The sequence below is a fragment of the Acanthamoeba castellanii genome (assembly GCF_000313135.1).
Source record: "Acanthamoeba castellanii str. Neff unplaced genomic scaffold scf7180000084776, whole genome shotgun sequence".
Classification (NCBI taxonomy): Eukaryota; Discosea; order Longamoebia; family Acanthamoebidae; genus Acanthamoeba; species Acanthamoeba castellanii.
In genome coordinates this window covers 345,440-359,470 of record NW_004457586.1, presented here as the reverse complement: position 1 = coordinate 359,470, position 14,031 = coordinate 345,440, and the positions used below count along the sequence as shown (strand labels likewise).

The 14,031-nt window shown below is 57.2% G+C and overlaps 5 protein-coding genes across 5 annotated transcripts; 1 reads left to right on the top strand and 4 right to left on the bottom strand.

The window, feature by feature from the left end:
• Window positions 1–119: 119 nt before the first annotated feature.
• On the bottom strand, window positions 120–4,394 carry ACA1_279320 (RhoGAP domain containing protein; the record flags this gene model as incomplete). The annotated part of the gene is made up of 19 exons (XM_004344643.1): window positions 120–270; window positions 374–555; window positions 629–817; window positions 924–989; window positions 1,075–1,184; window positions 1,324–1,492; window positions 1,575–1,671; window positions 1,776–1,874; window positions 1,969–2,050; window positions 2,137–2,343; window positions 2,454–2,567; window positions 2,630–2,762; window positions 2,860–3,027; window positions 3,105–3,224; window positions 3,336–3,406; window positions 3,508–3,675; window positions 3,753–3,900; window positions 4,065–4,265; window positions 4,296–4,394. 19 exons carry the CDS (start codon window positions 4,392–4,394, stop codon window positions 120–122), a joined length of 2,574 nt encoding a protein of 857 aa, XP_004344693.1.
• Window positions 4,395–4,852: 458 nt separating this feature from the next.
• ACA1_279310 (uncharacterized protein) lies at window positions 4,853–8,083 on the bottom strand (the record flags this gene model as incomplete). Its single annotated transcript, XM_004344642.1, has 11 exons — window positions 4,853–4,935; window positions 5,009–5,118; window positions 5,173–5,261; window positions 5,365–5,469; window positions 5,610–6,308; window positions 6,396–6,533; window positions 6,604–7,014; window positions 7,095–7,311; window positions 7,379–7,495; window positions 7,575–7,713; window positions 7,963–8,083. The coding sequence occupies 11 exons, from the start codon at window positions 8,081–8,083 to the stop codon at window positions 4,853–4,855; spliced, it is 2,229 nt and encodes a 742-aa protein (XP_004344692.1).
• A 425-nt stretch (window positions 8,084–8,508) lies between these two features.
• ACA1_279300 (uncharacterized protein) lies at window positions 8,509–8,871 on the bottom strand (the record flags this gene model as incomplete). Its single annotated transcript, XM_004344641.1, has 1 exon — window positions 8,509–8,871. One exon carries the CDS (start codon window positions 8,869–8,871, stop codon window positions 8,509–8,511), a length of 363 nt encoding a protein of 120 aa, XP_004344691.1.
• A 552-nt stretch (window positions 8,872–9,423) lies between these two features.
• ACA1_279290 (MORN repeatcontaining protein) lies at window positions 9,424–11,423 on the bottom strand (the record flags this gene model as incomplete). The annotated part of the gene is made up of 6 exons (XM_004344640.1): window positions 9,424–9,924; window positions 10,003–10,081; window positions 10,150–10,338; window positions 10,401–10,530; window positions 10,603–10,773; window positions 10,844–11,423. The coding sequence occupies 6 exons, from the start codon at window positions 11,421–11,423 to the stop codon at window positions 9,424–9,426; spliced, it is 1,650 nt and encodes a 549-aa protein (XP_004344690.1).
• A 534-nt stretch (window positions 11,424–11,957) lies between these two features.
• Window positions 11,958–13,955, top strand: ACA1_279280 (Lcarnitine dehydratase/bile acid-inducible protein F, putative; the record flags this gene model as incomplete). Its single annotated transcript, XM_004344639.1, has 9 exons — window positions 11,958–12,009; window positions 12,156–12,372; window positions 12,491–12,728; window positions 12,809–12,931; window positions 13,025–13,152; window positions 13,220–13,384; window positions 13,456–13,549; window positions 13,613–13,699; window positions 13,776–13,955. 9 exons carry the CDS (start codon window positions 11,958–11,960, stop codon window positions 13,953–13,955), a joined length of 1,284 nt encoding a protein of 427 aa, XP_004344689.1.
• Between the last annotated feature and the right edge of the window lie 76 nt (window positions 13,956–14,031).

The following is a 14,031-nucleotide window of genomic DNA, read 5'->3' as shown; positions in this document are numbered from 1 at the left end:
CGAACTGGAACTGGACCTGCTGCTTCCTCTGGCCGACAGCGGTTGCTGCTGCTGCAGCATCGGGGGCATCAGGGTCTGCAGACGCACGCAATTCAGCTGAGGTCAGCCACTGTTCGTGTTCAGGTCACATGGTTGGTAGGCACCTTGGCAAGTGGGGAGTACTGCTCCTCTTCCTCCTCGGTCCACGACCTCTTGACGGAGAACTTGAGCGCACCTTGCAGCTCAGTCAGATCCCTGATGATGTCGTCCTTGAGCTCGCTCAGCTCCATTCTACACACGGCCCGCAACACGACGCACACACGACACGACACGTGATGAGTGCACGCCCGAGCTTGCGGAGTTGGCGAAGATAGGTTCAAAAGCAGTGCTGTACCGACAGAAGGCCTCGGCCTTGGTCTTGTCCTTGATGACCTGGGCCGACTGGCGGAGCTTCTGGTACTTCTCCTTCTTGTGGCGTGCCACGGGGATGGCGCCCAGGAACATCTCGAGCGACGTCAGGAACTGGTCCTTCGCCGTGCCCACCGCGTCCAGCGCCCTACGATGGTTCTCGCTCTCCTACTCATCTCATTCGGTGAGCCCACGCACTCTACGTGTGTCGCTTGTGTCGCGTACAGGGGTGTGGGCGTACCATGAAGAATTTGTCGAGGTATTTGGGGAAGTCGGCGAGGAGGACCTCCTCCTTCTTGTCGGCGTCGCCGTCGGGCAGCTTCCGTTGGGGCCTCCTCCCCGTCCTGTCGCGGCTCTGTTCCTCGTCCCGGATCACGATGCTCTTCTCCATCACCGGGAGCAGCACCTCCCGCAGCATGTAGAAGTCCAACTCCACTTTCCTGTACATCACCAAGCATCAGCACTGTGCGGTGTGCGGTGGTGAGTGTGCGGTTGTGTGTGTGTGGTTACTTTTTCCTGAGCAGGAGCTCTTCCACCTCCTTCGCCAGCTCCTCGTTCTCCTCGCTCAGCGCTTTGAGCTCCCTCTGCTGTTCTTCGTTTTCCTGTTTTTACGCAGCGGAAACAAGTCCATTAGTGGTGGTTGGGCTGAGAGCTGGCGGCAGCGGCGCAGCAGCTTGTAGGTCGGACCTCGATCGCCTTTTTCGTCCTCTGCTTGATCTGCTGCTGTTCGGCGTATTCCTGGCTCTGCTCCATGGTCATGACCTGCACGTACGACGAAGGTATCCGCCCGAAGCTCCCTGCATTGTTGGGGGGGGGCGGAGGGGTGCGATGAGTGTGTGTTGTGTGTGCGTGTGTGCGTGTGTGTGTGTCGTGTGTCGTGTGTCGTGTGTCGTGTGTGCGTGTGTCGTGTGTCGTGTGTCGTGTCGTTGCAGTTACCTGACTTGGATTCACAGTAGGGCCAGGTGTGGTCCTCCACCACTATCCTCATCACCGCGCCCTGCGCAAAGGCGAGCTCGTCGGGCGACTTGGCCTCGTAGTCGTGTTGCGCCCGACAGCACACAGCGCCCATTCCCTTGGCCGTCAATCGCGGGTCGATGTCCTTGCCCTGAACGGGTGGCCACAATAATTAACACTAGTGTTAATTCTATGTAATTAAATAGAAAACCTAAATAAAGGCAACAGCGTACCCTGAACACGTATTCGAATTCCTGGATGAGGACCACCACGATGGAGTTGATCTTTGGCGTGTCGGCCATCGCTGCGATCGGGTCCTGGTCAGCACGCCTTGAGAGAGAGAGGGGGGAGAGAGGGTCAATACAACGACTGGTGGTGCCACCACGATGTGGAAAGTGAGAAGCGAGAGCGGCTGTATTCTATTGCGCACGAACCTGAGCAGGGCGGGGGCAAACACTGTGGCGATCACTGTGGGCGCCATCTTGTTCTTGTCGGCGTTGGCGGCCACACGAACGAGGAAGGAGAAGAGATAGCTGTAGACACACAAAAGCCAAAGTCGAGAGGGTTAACAACAATCATCACCACCACCACCACCATGATCATCATCGAGGGTCTCTTGGGCCGTACTGGAGAAGCGATTTGTTGATGGGCGGTAGTCGATTGACGAGATGGCGCAAGAAGCGCAGTTGCAGCGCTTTGTCGGTTGTGCCTGCTCTCCGCGCAAAAGGTGAGTTGTCGCGTCCGCTCAACGAAAGGCGAGGCGATGACAATGGCAGCGTGATGATGAAGACGCACCTGAGGCGGATATGAAGTGTTCGTAGAGTGGGATGGTCATGAGGGGCTCGGGCAGCTCTCGGAAGTAGTACTTGAGCAGGCCGGTCACCGTGTGCGGGTCCTGCTCCGGCGTGAGGTCCACATCCTCGCCCTTGTCGAACCGGGCGGCGTATTTGTCCATCAGCACCGCACTACCCGAGAGCCTGAAGATGCCCTCCACCGCCAATACTGCGAGCCAATGAGACATCAGTGCGTGCGTGCGTGCGTGCGTTCGTGCGTGCGTGCGTGCGTGCGTGCGTGCGTGCGTGCGTGGGCGTGCTCCAACAGGACACACGTACTTCGTTCGTTGTCGATGTAGTTGATGCACTTGACGATGAGGGCAGGGATCTGTGAGCCATCGGGGTTGTGTACAGCGAGCTCCAGCTGCCGCCCGAAGAGCATCTCTGCTCGATCTGGAGGCGCGCTCGGGCGGTGAGTACACTCATCTACAACGCGAAACCGCAGGCGGCACTACCTTTCTTGATCTTCTTTACAGAGAGATTGGCCGAGGTGGCGGTCAGCAGTGGCGGAGGCGAGGGCATCGGCCCGTTCTTGCTTCCGCTTCGATCCATGATCTTCTGCAGGGCCGCCATCCACTCTTTCCTCTCCTGTTCAACGAAAGAGAGAGAGAAAGTGGTGAGGGCGTGTGCGTGCGTGCGTGCGTGCGTGCGTGGTGTGTGTCAGTGTATGGTGACTATGTGGTACCAAGGCCGATTCGGACTTGAGGGAGTAGTTCTGCAGCTTCTTGCCATCGACGTTCTCGAGCTTGGCGTTGGGCGAGAGGATGAGGTCCCACGCGTAGGATTTCTTCTTCACCTCCCCCTCCTTCAGCAGATACTGTTGTACATCGATCACATCCGTCGCCTTCCCCTCCTGCATTACACATATCACACACCGTATGTGGTCAATCACTGCTGACCGCCACAAGTAAGTAGGTTGGCTGGCTGTACCGAGGCATTCTTGTAGTAGAACAGAAGGTCGTTGTCCAGCACGAACCATCGCTTCTCCCATTTGTGCTTGTTGTTGGCGTATATGTAGATGATGCCTCGCATCGCCGAATTGGGCGATGCCTGCGTTAATATCGGGCGGAGGAGACTGTCAGTATCTGTTGGAGCTCTGGAAGTGCAAGGTGATGGATGAAGACGAAGAAGAAATAGAAGAAGAAGACGAAGAAGACGCACGAGTGCACCGGCTACATCCTCGCTGGTCGCGGCGGACATCGCTGACGGGGAATTGAGTGTGGATCCCTTGGCTGTAGGGTTGACCGCATCACCCACCAGAGACAGTGTCAGCATGACCGGTGGTACGTTGGTGTGTGCAGTGGTGCGTGTGCGTGCGCCAAGCAACCGCTACCATTTGAGGCTGTGTCGCGTAGGAGGCCGCCGCGGGTGAGAGACAGGGCAGCGCGGTGCTTGAACCAGGGCGTGGGCTTGTCCACGGGGTCGTCGGGCCGTCGAAGGCACAGCACGATGCCGAGGCTCAGCTGCTCCTGATCAAAGAGTGGCTGGCCCACGTCCAGCGCTTCGACAACAGATGAAGGTGACCGTAAGGTGAGACAAGGTGATGATGATGATGGCTAATGGGCAGCAACAACGTACGTTGAGACTCGCCGGACAGGTAAAGAGTGAGTTCGGTGTCGTCTTCGCGGTCAAACTTCTTGCGCACGAGGGGCAGCCAGTCGCGCAGCGGGACGGTGAAGTCAATCAGGACCGTCTTGGCCTTATCGTAGCACTTGATCTTCACCACCTGATGCTTCCTACGCAGCTCTATATCACACTGTGTTGTGTTGCGCGTGTGTTGTGAGTGCGTGCGTTGACTGTGCGCACGAAAAAAGAAATGAATAAAACGGCGTGCCACGGCCTCGCCAAGATATGCGCAAGGCTGATGATTGACCGGGGCGGGGGGAGTACCTTGGGCCTCACGCCGTCGGGGAGGGGAAGATACTCATCGTCGCGAAGCCAGCACATCTCCACCGCGCTGGAGGCCGGGGGGCGCGGCGACGATTCATCGCGTGTCGAGGCAGTGGTGTCCTCGGCGGGGTCGTCACCGACCACCCCGGCGAGCACGCGTCGCGGGTGGTGGAGGAAGCCTTCGTAGTCGCTGGGTTCGCCCTTGAATTGGCGGGAGAGCGAACTGAAGACCTCGTCCTTGATTGCTCGCATCTTCTTCTCCCGCGGCTCCTTTACCACCACGTTGCGCGCGGGGGCCTTGAGGAAGTGAACACGCACCACCAGCGCCATGATGATGTGTAATCGTAGATGTGGTCTCTTTCTCTGCTCTGTTTGATCGATTAATTGATCGACCGTCGCTTGACTCAGTCGGTTTTCTCTCTTTCAGCCAGCTGAGGAGAGAGAGTTGAAAGAACTGAGAGAAAAGAGAAAGAGAAACGAGAGATCACTGCTGTCGCCCCTTCCTCCTCTTCTTCTTCCACACACCTCCTTTCCCTCTCTTGATTCTTTGTTTTGGTGTGTTTCTGGACTTTCGTATTTGGATAAGACTTGCCATTTTTGGAAGGACCAGCCAAAACTGGATTAAAAAGAAAATTAGAAAATAAATAAATACATCCCAACACCGTCGGTCATCTCCACTACCCCCCCCCCTATGCTGAAATATCTGTCCAATAAATAATCAGAATAATAAGAAAATAAAGGTGAGGCAGGCACCAGTCATGGCGAAGGCTTCATTGACAAGACCGTAGCTAAGCGAAGGGGACCATCGCCGAAGCGGGAGGCGCGGGTCCGGCGGAGTTGGTGCTCACGGCCTGATCCCACCAGCCTTGATCTGACCACATCCAACCGAAGAAAAAAGTAAGCATCTCGCAGAGCCGCGTTAGGCCGGCGGGAGAGATCAGTACCGTCGAGGAGCGAGGTCAGGTCGGGATCGCTGAGCGAGGTCCGCGTGAGGCTGTTCATGATCTCCTTCACCGGTGGTCGCAACGCAGTCAACTCCCCATCTGGTGAACTCCTATTGCGACAGCAGCAGCGTGGGTTGAAGCGTTTAGCTCCGAGAGTGCTCGACGAGAGAGAAGACTTGGGAGCGAACCTCGTGAGTCCGCACAGAGGCAGGATCTGAACAATCTGACGAATGAACGAGCCCTCCTTGACCACCTGCTCCATCATGATGTGCAACACCAGAAGAAAAAGTCAGCGACGAAGAGAGAGAGAGAGCAAAGAAGTGCGCGCGTCGGGGCAGGCAGGCAGGCCAACGTACGGCGTGTAGGAAGGAACGCGGTTTGTCCTTCACCAAAATGGGCTTGAGCGTTTGGATGATGACTGTGTGAAGAATGTCCATGCGAGGATTGTCTATCAGCAGCTCCTGTGATGGTCAATGCCGAGATTCAATTAGGTCAGTCTCAATGTCGTGGCCTACACCCGGGTCGTGCAGTTGCGTATGCGGTGGTGCGTGTCAATGTGCGGCCGTGTTGTGTCGTGTCAACATAAAGAGAGGGGAGGTACCACGAGGAGAGTAGGGAATTTCAACGACTTGAGCAGTGTGAAGAACGCCTCGGCGAGTGTGTCGTCCGCTGAGGGAACGGTGAAGTGCAACACCAGCGCGCGCATCGACTCGGCGATCTTCAAGCGCAGCAATCCAAACGGTCGTTTCCTCTGTAGTGTCTGAACTTGCTGCTTTCCGTTGGTTGTCGTTGTCGTTGTTGTTATCGTCGCTTCGCCTCCACCTTTTCTCTCGAGCCTCCGTTGCTCGACCATCGCATCGCTTTCCGCCTGCTTGGCGTCGGTCTCGCGTTGCCAGTCGGGCTTACCCGCCTCCAACGCTTCCTCCGGCCTTAATCGCATCACCAGGGTCGGAAGGCTGTCTCTGAGCACCTCCACGAGGACCTCGTTGAAATGCGATTCCGGCATCTTCACCTGATCGCTTTCGCTCTTTCCGCTTCTTCGGTCGAATGCCGAACCGTCATCGGCCTTGCCGTCGAGTCGCGGCAGCAGGTCCCCATAACTCTGCGCTGCGGCCTGCATCTCTGATGATGGTGCGGAAGAAGACGAAGCCGTCGACGAAGCCGCTTCAGGTTGTTGGTTGTTGCTCGCGGACTCCTCCGCCTCTTCTTCCGCCCTCTTCCTCTTCTCGGCCTCGCTCATTCGGTCGCATACCAACAGCGACGAGAGAAGCGCCAGCCCCTCGCCCACCACCTTGTCGTTCTAGTTGCCCCCCCCCCCAAAAGCGCTCAGCGGCCGATTGGTATATTGTGTGGCGGCATTTGTGGATTTGACTGGGGAGGGGCGTACCTGGTGTTTCAAAATTGAGCGGAGGAAGGGCCTGAGTCGGGTCTCCTCCATGAGCTCGTAGAAGATGGGTGGTGGGTCTTGACCAATGTGGAGGTGCGACCGCGCGATCATCACCACTTGCCCCAGCAACCCGAACGCCTGCGCCAGAGCCGACGCGAATGTCAGTCATTCACTATCTGCGCACTGGCAGCGCCCCGACCAGGACTACCTTCTCGGTGATCTCGGCTCGCCGTCGCTTATCGCCACCACCATCACCGTCATCGGGTCGGAGAATGGTGGCAATCACCCGATCTACAAAACTGCCGGCAATCAGCCACTGCGCGCGGACGAGAAGCCGGTCAGCCACCGACAGGACAGGACAAAGCTCGAGCGCGTGTGTTGAAGTGGCACAGTGTGGTACCTCGTTGAAGGCGTCGACCAGGCTCGGGCTGACGTCAAACTCTGACAGCGGGAGCTGAAGCACTCGCGGACCGCCGGTGGGCAGCCAGGCCGAGGGCGGGGCCTCGCTGAGCAGGCTCACCAGGGTCGTGAGCACATCCGATACGATCAGATGGTCCAAATGCACCAAAAAGAAGTCCACAAACATCTCGGCGGGCGTATCGACAAGATACGAGAGGACCTGGTAAGGCGCAGTAAATGATGTGAGCGCGAACAGGCGAAGGAGATGGACAATGTAGAGAATGGTGGCCACGCGCGTACTTTCTCGCGGGATTGTGGTCGGTAGGCCAGCACCTGGAGGAGGGTACCGGCTTCCGGTGGTGGCGCTCGGAATCGCGGTTTGCCGTCTTCGTCCTCGGGTGTGAAGAACGAGGAGAAGAGGTGGTGGATGATCCTGGTCTGGCCGCTATCGTCAAAGACGCCACCCTGCCTCACCTCCAATGATAACAAGTCCTGACAAAAACTCTTGATCTCCGCACTGCGCAGTAATGAGCACGTCAGCTTCATGGGCTTCAAGAAGTGAGAAGTTCAAGAAGGCGCACTACGGGGTGATCTGTGGTGGCTGCTGCGCATCCATCTTTGAGGGCGAGCTCTGCGGGCTGGCTTCGTTGCTGCTGAAAGCGTACTGCAATATCTTGTCCACCACTCGCTCGCGGTTGACACTAAATGACGCATCGTCGAGCAAACGGTAAATGTTGTACACTTCAACGTTGCATTGCGGTGGTGCGGGAGGAGGCGTACAACAGGATGAGCTCCTGGTTGGCCCGCTCGGCTTCCCAGAGCAAGTGATCGTTGCTGGCCTCCGCAAGCAGTCGCTCCAGGGTCACCTCTTCCTTGTTCATCCGCCACTCCTTCAGCATCTCTCCAATGTACATGAATCCTGGGTTTGGAGTAGTCAGGTGGGTCAGACTTACAAGGGGCGTACTGCAGAAAACATTAAAAATAACATTTAACAATCGGACAAGCAACCACCAATGCGGCAAGGGGAGCAAAACAACACAACACAACCCCGACGAAGAAAACGCTGGGCCAGGAGTTCCTGCTCGCTGAGGGAGGGGGGGGGGAGAACGAAAGCGAGGGTGCAACACGCCTCCAAAAAAAAAATAATATATAAACAAAAAATAGGTACCAAAATATTCCTCCAAGACAGGGGCGGCAGCAGGGCGCGAAGCTTCGATGGAGGGGAAGCGGAGGCCCGTTGGGGTCTCCAAGGCAGCCACCACCCCACTGTTGCTGGTCTTCCTCTCCATCGCTGCTCCCTCGCCTCTTGCTTCCACTCGCGTGCACCTTCACCTTCTGTGGCGTTTTCGTTCTGTGGGGCAAAATAAAAATAAATACACGAGGCTCTTTTCTAAGGGATATGGGGGAGAGCAGTGGGGGGGGCAAAGAGGGAAAAAAGGATACGGCACGGTGGATTCCCGGGTGGTCGCCCACCCCAGTACTAACACCGCCTGGCGCAGCTTAACTTCGCTGTTCGGATGGGAAGCGGTGCTTTCTGCGCAGTATGGCCGTATCCAACCGCCCATTCCCCTCTCTGTCCGGTTTTTGGTCTGGCCAACAGGACCACCACCTTTCAAGACCGATGGGACTGGGAAATCGTTTTGTACAAAGGAGTTGGAGTTGCATTTACAAGATCCGAGTTGTAGGACAAGTCAAACTGAGCGAAGCTTTCTCTCTAGAAAGGCGCGGTGGCAGACTGGGCGGAGCCGCCATTGACGATGAACTGGACGCTGGATTTGCACGCCTGGCCGTTGCCCGAGGAGAAGGTCCACATGTTGGATGCCCAGCCGGGGGTCATGTTGACGAAGCCCTGGCCGTTGCCGCAGTCGATCTTGACCGAACTGGAGCCCGGGATGGTGACCGCCAGCCACCACACGCTCGAGCCGCTGTACCACGTTACCGCGAAGCTGCCACTGTCCGAGTCGCAGGGGCACGGGCACTCGCAGCTGTCGCTGGCCACCGCCACTCCCAAGAAGGCGGCGAGAACCACGAGAAGAAGCGCACAGAGAGCACCGTAACGAGAGAAGATTGAGGCCATGGTGATGTGGTGGGTTGGAGTGGGGAGTCTGTTGATAGTGAGTCGACTTCCTTTCGGCTGAGGGAAAAGAAGCGAGGTTGGTGAATGAGGTGGTGTGGATCGCTGGGTGGATGAGCAAACAGCACACCTTCGCGTCCCTTTTATCTGGTGTGGGCAGGAGTTAGTGAGCCGGGCGCATATGTGAGGTAGTATAGGGACCACAGTGCAGTATGAGCGCCCATACGGCTCATCCGCGAGGCGGGAAGTCCACCGCCAAAGGCGTGGTGATGAACTCGGTTGTACAGGCTACAGGGACAACACTCTTGCCCGCTAAGTAACATCTGCGATCTTCGACATGCGGTTGGCTAGGCTATGTCCATTAAAACCGCCGCTCGAGCCCAAACGGACAGTACACTTCTCCTTTCCCGTCGCACAGCCAACCCAAACTCCCCAACCGTCACTGCAATCTTTGAATTCCACAAAATAAATTGTCGACAAATAAGATAGCCAATCGAGTTCTTCCTTCTTTCCGTCTGTGCCGACAAGTCTTATCTACAACTCTAAACGCGATCTTCACTGGACGAGGCAGCTGGCGATCCGCCGTCTGCCAGCCCTCTCCCGGTCCTTTTTCTGGTTCTGCGACTCCTGCTCGACCCGCTTCCTCTGCGCGATCCTCTGCATGTAGGCCTCCACGAGCACCATCATCTCTTGGGGCAGCACCGGGCCGGGGGTCGACCCTCTCTTGCTCCGCCTTCGCTTCGACGCAGACGTACTGGTCGACGATGAAGATGAAGAAGACAGCATAGATCTTGTGGCGGCACTCTCCAGGGCATAGCCCGGGTCCACCAGCTGCCTGGCTTGGAAAGAAGCTCTGCGCTCCTTGCCGCTGGCGCTTCCAGACGTGGTGTTGTCGTCGAGCTGGGCGAGCGCATCGCTGCTCGGCTCCCAGTCTCCGGCGTCGCGTTCAGAGGCGTCCTTCTCCGTGCTCTTGGAGCGAGCTCCGTGGCTCGTCACCAGATCCATCACCATCTTGCTCATGCCACTCACGCTAGTCCTCCTTTTCGAGGACATAGACTGTATCGCCGATGAAGAGAGATTGGTTCAATCAGTAAGCAAGATGAGTAAGCGTGTCAGGAATAGCGACTGACGTACTCTCTTGTCCGCTAGTAGCAGCTCCGGGTTGCTCCCCACGTACTCGACGCACAACACGACCAACGATTGTACCATGAACCTAGTTGTGGTAGGAGGCCATCCGTTAGCGCTGATATGTGCGTGTGTCCTGCGAGCGAGGAGATGTACTTTTGCTTAGGGTCCTCCACTCGGCACCCTTGTTGCCAGGTCTCGTGGCGGATGCGGCCGTGAGCGTAGGTGTAGACGCCTTTGCCGTGCTTCTTGTCCTCCACCCACTCGCCTTCGAACTTGTCTCCGTTGGCGAACTGCAGCTCCCCCTTGCCCGTGCGCTTGTCCTTGGTCCACTGGCCCACGTATCTGCGGGAGGAGATCAGAAGTTAGAAGAGCTTCGTTGGGCAGAGAGGAAAGGAATAGGGTACTTGTCAGCGTTGTGGAAGGTGTGGACACCGAAGCCGTCCCTCAGCCCCGATTTCCACTCGCCCTGGTAGTGCGAGCCCGACTTCCACACCATCTCGCCCCATCCCTCCTTCCTGTCGTTTTGCCACCAACCTAACGTGGTAGAGCAGATCGAGGTGAGCCACCAGGCGAAACAGAGAGCACCAAGGCGAGCCAGCATTGTACCTTCGTAGTGCACTCGCTCGGCTTCATCGTCCTCGGCGAAGGTGATCCTGCCTTGACCGTATCGCTTGCCGTTCCACCACGAACCGACGTAGCGCACCTGCGGATTCTGCCACGTCATCACTCCCTCGCCGTGCATCTGATTGTTCTCCCACCCGCCCTTGTACACTTGCCCTGCACGTGGCACACGCCCGCGTAAGCCTTGGTATCTTCAACCTCGAAACTTCAATGTAGAGAGCCGTACCAGTGGGCCACTTCATGCTTCCGTTTCCCTGCATCATGTCGTCCTTCCACGAGCCCTTGTAGATGCACCCGTTGCGCCAGCGGAGCTTGCCCTTGCCGTGTCGCCGCCCGGCGCGGAACTCGCCGTCGTAGTCGATGCGGCCCCGCGGATCGTCGGCGCTGTAGACGAGCCGACCGCGGCCCTCCCAGCGGCCTCTCCGGATTTGCCCGACGTAGCGCTCGTGGTAGGGCTTGACCCGCTGCACCATGCCCGCGAGTGCGCCTTCGCGGCAGGCCTGGAGGTCGGCGTTCATGAACGAGCTGGCCTCGTCGCCATCCTCCGAAGACTCTTCATCGCCCGCCTGCCGGTCCTGCTGTCGGTTGTTGAGGCGGTGGCTGCTGTCTTCTTCTTCCTCGTCGCTGCTGCTCGTTGCGTTGGCGCTCGTGTCAAGTATGGGGCTAGTCGAAGGCGTTGTTGAGATCTGAGGTGGTTTGTTCGAGATGTTCGACAGACTCTCCTCGTCCATGCCATCTACCGGCTCTGCTCGGCCTCTGTGGTCCACCATTACCTCTTCCATGCTGATTTGTGTAGCAGCGCTCATCGTCGCGACTGTGTTGTTTTTACTTTTCGTTGTGCAGAGGAAGAGGCTCGAGGTAGAAGATGATTGAAGAGGGTGGTGTGTAAAATAGTTGCTTCTATCGTAGTTGGTGTGCTGGCTTGGGTTTGGGAGGCTCTCTCACCTACTTGCTTTCTTCACGGCGGCGTTCAACGAGCCTTTGCAGCTTCGAGCCCTCTCTACGGTTGTTGCCCTGTGGCGTAGTGGACGGAGGAGCTGGTGTTGTGTACAGCCAAAGCGAACTCCTCCTCCACCGAATGCCCACATGTTTTCGCGCGACTCGCTTGCATTCCGTAGGCGCCAACACCATCATCACGCCTTCATCAGCCCCTCAGTTTCGCCCGTCTCGGCGCATGACACCTCATTCAACGAGATCCTCGGGGCTTTTCGCCCGAGGTATCTTCAGCTGGACTGCCGGTTCGAATCCCACTCAAATCAAAAAAGAAAAGTTGTAAATACAAAAAATAATGTGGCCGACCTCGGTCTCTTTGGGACTTTATTTGTTGCGCTGCTAGCAGCATGGAGAACACGGTGGAGGCGCAACTGCGGCGCGAACTCGAGCAAGAGCGAAGTGCCCGAAAGCAACTTGAAGAGGAGCTGCGCGCACTCCGCAGCAGGGCAGGGGGCCAAGAGCAAGGTTCCCATTCTTTATGTAATCATTTTAGATTAAGTAGTGGTATTGGTAGAAATATTAAATATATTATGTCCCTCACGCAGGTGATGCAAAGAGCGAAGCCGGAGTGGAGGGTGGAGGTCGCATGGGCGTGCGTGTGTTGGACCTCACGCGGGTGCTCGCGGGTCCCTTCTGCACCATGCTGCTGGCGGACATGGGTGCGGACGTCATTAAACTCGAACTACCCGGCATTGGCGACGACGCCCGGCAGTTTCCGCCGTTCAAGGACGGCGTGAGCCTCTACTACGTCAACCTCAACAGGTCAGTGCTGCGTCTGCCTTCACCTTATGTTGCGTGCTGTAGTTCCACTTGTGTTGCATCAACCGTTGAGTTGGGACATGTTTAATGAACCGAGCCGCATGCGGCGTTCGTGCTGTAGGGGCAAGCGGAGCATTACCCTCAACCTAAAGAATGCGGAAGGCAAGAAGGTGTTCCTAGACCTCGTGCGCAAGTGTGATGTGGTGATAGAGAACTTCAGTCCGGGCACTATGGACCGCATCGGGCTCGGCTACGAGAAGCTCAAGGAGGTCAACCCGCGCATCGTCTATGCTGCCATCTCCGGCTTCGGCCAGACGGGCCGCTACAAGAGCCGGCCCGGCTACGACATCATCAGCCAGGTACTTTCAACGTCAAGTCGCATGTTCCACCATTACTGGCCTGAACAGACTGGCACGACACCGCCCACTCTCACTGACAGGCGATGAGCGGCCTGATGAGCATCACCGGCTGGCCAGACTCCCCGCCCACACGCGCAGGCACCGCGATTGGCGATATGACCTGCGCGCTGTTCACCTGCGTCGGCGTGTTGTCTGCGCTCCAGGTACCGTTTCGCCGTTCTCACGCCTTTTCTCCAATCTCGATACACCAATGTTGAAGGCGTGTGTTTGTTGTATGCGTGCTATGGCATAAACAGGTGCGAAGAACCACGGGCCAGGGGCAGCTGGTGGACGTAGCCCTCGTGGATTCGCTGTTCACGACCATGAGCCAGCATGTACAGAAGATATTTATTGAGGACGCCGTACCATCTCGGATCGGCAACAGGTCAGCCTTTACTTACCATCAGCCAGCCTTCCTGTTAACTACACCCGACTCACACCACAACACACAGGTATGAGTTTATCGCGCCCTACGATTCGTTCAAGGCGGCCGATGGATGGGTCATCATCGCCGTCGCCAACGATGCCATCTGGCAGCGCTTTGTTGCGTGCACCGCTGGCGCTCTCGGCATGGCCACCGAAATTGCCGATCCGACGTTCAACACCAACCCCAAGCGGTAACCACACTCTTGCACGCACACCACCAGCACCTTTCCCTCGCTAAACGGAGGGTGTGGCCCGCGTGCAGGTTGGAGAACCATGCACAGCTCAAGGTGCTCGTGGAGGGCTGGACATCGCAGCACAAGATTGAAGACATCGTGACCCTCCTCCTCGAGAACCGAGTATGCCCACCAAACTAAAGGGACACTCATTTCTCTTGTGAAGCTGACCAGCTCGCTTTACAGATTCCAGCCTGTCCGATCAAGGAGTTGGCCGACGTGGCCAACGATCAGCACGTCGCACATGACCGCAAGATGATCGTCGAAGTTGAGGTACTTTCATTCAGCTCTCTGGCCCTTACATCGCGTCGTTGCTTATTGACTGAGAAACGTGCCCACCTCCTCGCAGCAACCTGAGATCGGCACGGTGAAGCTGATGGGCAATCCGGTAAAGATGTCTCACACCAACCCCTGCCCCCGCGGCCCTGCGCCAGTGCTCGGCCAGCACAACAGCGAGGTGCTTCGCGAGCTCCTCGGCCTTTCCGCCGACGCCATCGCCGCCCTCAAGCAACAAGGCGTCTTCGACTGAGCCCAGCTCCACGTGAGGGATTTGTTATTTAATTTATTTTCCCCTTTTCTTTTTTCTTTTCTCTTCTTTTGTGCCT